Source organism: Motacilla alba, unplaced genomic scaffold (genome assembly GCF_015832195.1).
Source record: "Motacilla alba alba isolate MOTALB_02 unplaced genomic scaffold, Motacilla_alba_V1.0_pri HiC_scaffold_28, whole genome shotgun sequence".
In the NCBI taxonomy this organism is placed as follows: domain Eukaryota; kingdom Metazoa; phylum Chordata; class Aves; order Passeriformes; family Motacillidae; genus Motacilla; species Motacilla alba.
Window position 1 is genome coordinate 4,170,140 of NW_024037374.1, and position 6,056 is coordinate 4,176,195.

Here is a 6,056-nt window from a genome sequence, read left to right on the forward strand (position 1 = left end):
CTGCCCCCCAAAACAAGGCTGATCTCAAAGCAAACAAGGGCAGTGGAGCAGCCCAAGGCCTTCCTTGCCTGCAAAGCAAAGCAGCTGCACACAGGTTCTGGAGTCCCACCTCTGCTCCCACCATGGGGGTTTGTTTGTGTCAGCCTGGCTGCCCCAGCCCCAGCCCCAGCCCAGGCCACGGTGGGTGCTGGGGGCTGTTGGCAGGGCCAGGAGCCAACTCCCATTGCGTAAGCAGCCCAGCCCATCCGCCCAGCCCTGCCAAAAAGCAGCTGGGCAGCCGACTGAAGACTTAGTTGCATCTGCCCCAGCAAAGGGGGAACCTTTGCTTCCCAGCCAGCCTGGGCAATGCCCAAATCTGGGAGCATTTCCCTAGGGGTGGACTCATCTGAAAATTCCCTGTGGAGTTTGGCTTTGAAGAAGGTGCCACAATCAAAGTCCATCACCTTCAGCTGCTGGGGGCCAGGTTGAGGAAGAGTTTGTCATCCTTGAGGTCATCCTTGAGGTCATCCTCGCTGGCTCCAGCAGCAGCAGCAGCCCCACCTGGTAGAGCTTCTCCAGGGGCTCCTTCTCCTTCCCTGGGCTGAGAGCAGGCTGTCAGGGCTCTGCCCAGGGCCCCAGCTGTCAGGGAACCAGGACAAGCAGAACCAGCTTGGATGGCGGCCACCAGTGCTGGGCAGAGCAGCTCAGCTGCAGCACAAGGGCTGCGTGTTGCCATGCCATGACCCCGGTGCAGCGACACAGGCAGCACAAAAAGCTCTGGGTTCCTTTGCTTCTGATGGCCAAGGCATGTGTGCAGCTGGAACTTACCAGGGCCCTGGATCAAAGTGTGCCTGTGGCTCTCTCCCTTCTTCTACGGCGGAGGAATACCCTGCACCCAAGGATCACAGAACAGGTCTTCTAATGAGGGCCTGTCCAAGAAGTGCATGCATAAACACCGCCTGATCAGATCTTGGCACGCTGGCGAGAGAAACCACAAACTGCCGGTCAGCTAGAGCAGGCTCCTGTCTGCTTTGCCCCACTACTCCCATGCCCAGGCCATTCTGGATGCACTCAGAGCTGGGCCTAAACTTTCCCATCAGCTCTTGGCTTTGGAGGAGAGCAGGACATGGGCCACCTCCTCAGCAGCTGCCAGAGCGCGATGCCCAGGAGCCCGCTGCTGCCTCCCGGCACGGGTATTCCCCCCGTGCGCAGAGAAGAGGATCCACCTTGAGAGAGCCGTGGTGGCAGCGAGAGCTGGCCCCAGCTGATGTTCCGGCCCCTCCTGAAAGGGTGCTTCCCGCAGACCATCTGGTGCAGCAGGATGCCCAGCGTCCAGATCATTGCTGCCTCGCCCTGGTACCGGCCCAGGCGGGTCCATTCCGGGGGACTGTAGGACAGTGTTCCTATGGAATACAGATGGAGTTCAGCAGGGCGATGCTGCTGCTCCCAGAGCCTGGCCCCAGCACCCCTGGCCGTGCAGGGGCTGCATCAGTGGCACACAGGGTGACCACTGCCCTCTCGCCAGCACCTGGGACTCCAAGTGTACAAACTTAGGGTTGCAAAAGAAGCCAAACGGGTGTCGGAAGAGGGCAGTGGAAGCCCTGGCTAGGCCTGACCATGACATGCAAAGGAAAAAGCCACTCAGTACTGGGGAAAAAACATGCCCTTATCCTCCCTGCCTGCATTGCATTGCCCCAAAAGTATTATGAAGCCAAGGCAGTCAGGGCGAGTGCAGCAGTGGGAGCCCTTCCTCTCGCCCTCACTCCAAACGGGCTGGTGCATTGGTGCTGGCTGCGCCTCTCTGCTACCCCCACCCACGGGGGTTTTTGTCAGGCTGGCTGCCCCAGCCCAGCCCAAGTCCAGAGTAGAATGGCTGGCAAAGGCTGCCAGCAGGGCTGGAAGATGCCTCCCCACCCAGCCCGGCTCAAATGCAAGCCAGCTGAAGGCTCAGTCCCCTGCCTTTGCCTGGCAGCAAAAGGGAGAATGCCCGCTGCCACAGCCAGCTTGGGCTGGGAGATGTCGGGCCATGAGATGCCAGGAGCGGGAGCACAGCCCTGTGTAGGCTCACCTGCAAAGTAAGTGTAGGCTGTGTCTTGCAGGTAGGTGCCACAGCCAAAGTCGATCAATTTGGCCTGCCCGCTGGCCAGGTCAACCAGGATGTTCTCTGGCTTGATGTCGCGGTGCAGGACCCCGCAGCTGGTGCAGTGCCGCACGGCCTCCAGCACCTGGCGGAACAGCTCCCGCGCCACCTCCTCGCACAGGAACCCCCGTGCCCGAATGAAACGCAGGAGGTCCTGAGAGCGCTCTGGCCGCTCCAGCACCATCACGATGCTGTTGGGGAGCTCGAGCCACTCCAGCAGCTGCACGACACCAGGGAAGCCGGTGGACACCTTGGCCAGCAGCACGATCTCCAGGGGTGCGCTGCTGCCGTCGGGCTGCGGGAGGAGCACGATGCCGTCAGCGGGGGCCGATGCCGTGCCAGGCCTGGGGAAGCCCTCAGCCAGGCCGGGATGCTCTGCGCCCTGCGCTGGGCCCACGCCCGCTCCCCCTCCAGGCGTCCTGGCGCCTTCCACCCTGCCGGCCGCCGCCTCATCCCCGCCCGGCACGGCCCGGCTTCTGCCGCTGGCCCCGCTCACTCACCAGCTCGTCCCAGTGCCGGATGCGGTTCCGCGGCACCCTTTTGATGGCCACCTGCAAGCCAAGGGCACCAGCGGGCTCAGCTCGCCGCCCGCCCTGCCGAGACCCAGCCTCCTCCTCCTCCTCCTGCTGCTGCGCCTCGTCCTCCCCCTCCGCGCCCTCCTCCTGCGCCCGCCGCCGGCCCCGCCGCTCACCGGGGCGCCGTCCGAGAGCCGCGTGGCCGAGAAGACGCTGCCGAAGCCGCCGCGCCCCAGCAGCGAACCCACCCGGTAGCGCTGCAGCAGAGCCTCCTGCGCCTTCCCTGCGGGCGGGACGCGGCTGTCAGCGCTCGGCCCGGGGCCAGCAACGGCCCCCGAGCGCCCCTCAACCGCCCCGGGCCGGCCATCCCCAGACGTTCGCTCTTTGGAACGGGACACGGGAGGCTCGGGGCCGGCGGCCGCGCTGCCGAGCGGCGCAGCTCGGGCCGGGGAAGCCGCGGCGGAGGCGGAGGGAGCGGCCATGCCGCGTGTGTCCTCCGCGGGCTCCGGGAGGGGCCGGGGCCGGGGCCAGGCTCGGGTCAGGCGGAGCCAAAGGGCGGCGATGCCGCCCCAGCCCCAGGCGCTGATGCCCGCCCAGCAGCGCCACCGCCAGTACGGCCAGAGCCGGGCGGAGGCGAGACCGCGGCGGGACGGCTGGGGCCGGGGACGGGGCAGCCCCGCCCGGGGCCGGGGGCGGGCCGGGGGCATGGCCCGGCCCGGCTGGGGGAGAGGGAGGCGGGGAGAGGAGAGGGACGCCGGGAAACGGACCCCGCGAGAAGGGTGCCCGGCAGCGGGAAAGGGAGGGAGAGAGAATGAGAAAGAGAAAGAGAAAGAAGAAGATTGCGTTAGCCAATCTGCTGCTCCTGCCGCTGCTGCCGCCGCTGCTGCCGCTGCCGCTGCAACTGAAGCACCGGGGCCGTTTGTCCCCGTGTCCGTTCCCCGCTCGCCCCACGAGCCCCACGGCCGAGCCCCGCGCGCCCGGGGACAGCCCCTTAGTCTGTCCAAACACGGCAACTTTGCAGCGTTGAGCCCAGATGCAGAGTCCTGACTCCTGCCCACGGGCAGAGCAATCCCCTCGGTGGCTGCTGTGCCTTGTCCTTGCCGAGGGACAAACACTGTCAGGGCACATTCCCTTGCTGCAGGATTCCGACCTGAGCCAAGCACTGCACTTCCATCTCCAGTGTTGCTTTGCAGAACAAACAGGGGGAGGAAAACTGTGTGTAGCTCATGGTATTTGAGAGTGTCTAAAACTGCCAAGTCACCGATCTGAGAGGTGAGGTGCATTTGGAATGAATGGGATGGAGAAGTAGTGCAACATGGCAAGGGGAGCCTCGAAATCAATGGAGGAAACCATCTTGGATGTTTCTTTCATTCTCATTTCACTTCTGGAAAGCTGTTTCAGTTTTCCAGGAATCTTCTCCTGTCTGCTCTTCTCAGGAACCTCTCCTGGAGAACAAGGTGGAGCTGCTGTCTGTGAGATACAAAGCTGTGTTTCGTGTCAGGTACATACAGGCAGCATGTGTGCTTGTGATTGTGATATGTGTGGAAACTGATCATAGGACAATTAAAGGATGAATTCCAAAAAAATAAATGAGGGAGTAAAACATGGAAGAAGGCCTTTGAACTTATCCTTTGTTTGCAATTAACTTTTATAGCATCCGAATTAAAGCTTTAAGGATGTTGCTACTGGACAGGAATTTTTTGCACGTAGCTAAGGATTAAACAGCTTTGCAATAATAACCTTTTGAAGTATAATTTTAGAATATTGTTTGTAGTAAGGAACTTTGAAAATATAAATTTTGAATATATGTAAAGAAAATATGCTTATCTCAACACCTTAGCAAAACAGTAAAAAGCAGCTTGAGAAAGGAAGATGAACATCAACCCAAGGATTGATAGCTTCGACCAAGGGAAGCTGGACATCACTGCTATGAGATTTATAGTCTTTGCAATTAAAAGGTGGGCCCACATCTGGAGTCTGGACCGCACCAGCTGGGAGACCTCTTTCTTCTTTCGGAAGTCGGACCCCACCATCTGGGGACACTCCTTTCTGGGGTACATCCTGAGAAAACTAACTCACAATAGTGTATAGAATTGTGACGTAAAAATTAGGAATAGAAACTGCTGAAAAAAAGCTTATGTGTGCCCCTATAAATATCTGTACGCCCCAACCATCGGTGTGCAGTTGGAGGGAAAACTTCCCCCACTGTACCCAGCGCTGTTTTGCTCATACTTTACCACCTTAATTAATAAATTGATTGCTGCTTGAATATTGGCCTAGTCAAGCTTCTTATTTATAACATGCTCAGCCTTCTCCAAGGGCACCAGCCATCCACACCACAGCTGCTCCCAAGCATGTCCTGATCCAGACTGGACCACCTAGAACGCTTCCTCTAGAAAAACAATCATGAAATTGTTGAAAAGAGATTAGAGACAAAAAGGGAAAACAAGAAAAAAGGTAAAAACTCCTTTCTCTGTCAGGCACTTGATGAAGGCCCAACCCCTACGTGCTAGAGAAAAACCCACCCACAGGTGAAGGAAGCCCATGCTTTCTCTCCTCCCCGCTGCACTCACCCCCAAAATAAAGGTGATCCCAAAGCAATTAAGGAGACTGGAGCAGCCCAAGCCCTTCCTCGCCTGCAAAGCAAGGCAGCCATGCACAGGGTCTGGAGTCCCACCTCTGCTCCCACCATGGGGGTTTGTTTGTGTCGGCCTGGCTGCCCCAGCCCCAGCCCCAGCCCCAGCCCAGGCCACGGTGGGTGCTGGGGGCTGTTGGCAGGGCCAGGAGCCAACTCCCATTTCATACCCACCCAGCCCATCCGCCCAGCCCTGCCAAAAAGCAGCTGGGCAGCCGACTGAAGAATCAGCTGCACCCACCCCAGACAGGGGGAGCCTTTGGCTCCTGGTCAGGCTGTGCAATGCCCAAATCTGGGAGCGTGTCCCTGGCTGTGGACTCTGCAAATTCGCTGTGGAGCCTGCCTTTGAAGAAGGTGCCAAAGTCCATCTGTGGTGTTACATTTTAGTTCAGTGGTATGCTCTGTCTCACCCCTGGAAAATGTGCGGTTTGTTCCCAGCCTGTGATCCTCCCCTGCAGTGTCATGTATCCGTAATCCCAATGGCCCAAGTCTTTTTCCGCGCCCACTTTGAATCTCCCTGTTAAAGCTGTGCGAGGGAGACGGAACTCTCTCTTGGCCCTTTCCTCCCTAAGCTCTCCCTCTCTCCCCATCCCTCCCCCTTCCCCCCTCCTGCCACAGAAACCATGCTGTTCCCGGGGGTGGGACCCCCAATCAACCCTCATCTAATTAGCACCCTTAGAAGCCGTGTGGAGTTTCCTTGCCTGCCTGCTGCTACCAGCCAACATACAGCTTAGCGGCCCCGGGGGACCCCTGGGGCCCCTTAAACAAACAGCAACAATCTTGGCTT

At 59.4% G+C, this 6,056-nt stretch overlaps 1 protein-coding gene across 1 annotated transcript; it reads right to left on the reverse strand.

Annotated features, from left to right (window-relative positions):
* Nucleotides 1–1,281: 1,281 nt before the first annotated feature.
* LOC119696280 (serine/threonine-protein kinase pim-1-like) lies at nucleotides 1,282–3,116 on the reverse strand (the record flags this gene model as incomplete). Its single annotated transcript, XM_038126005.1, has 4 exons — nucleotides 2,811–3,116; nucleotides 2,620–2,670; nucleotides 2,048–2,414; nucleotides 1,282–1,382 (listed from the first exon to the last, which is right to left on the reverse strand). Coding segments are annotated over exons 1-4 (825 nt in total), but the record flags the coding sequence as incomplete, so codon positions are not given.
* Nucleotides 3,117–6,056: the final 2,940 nt, after the last annotated feature.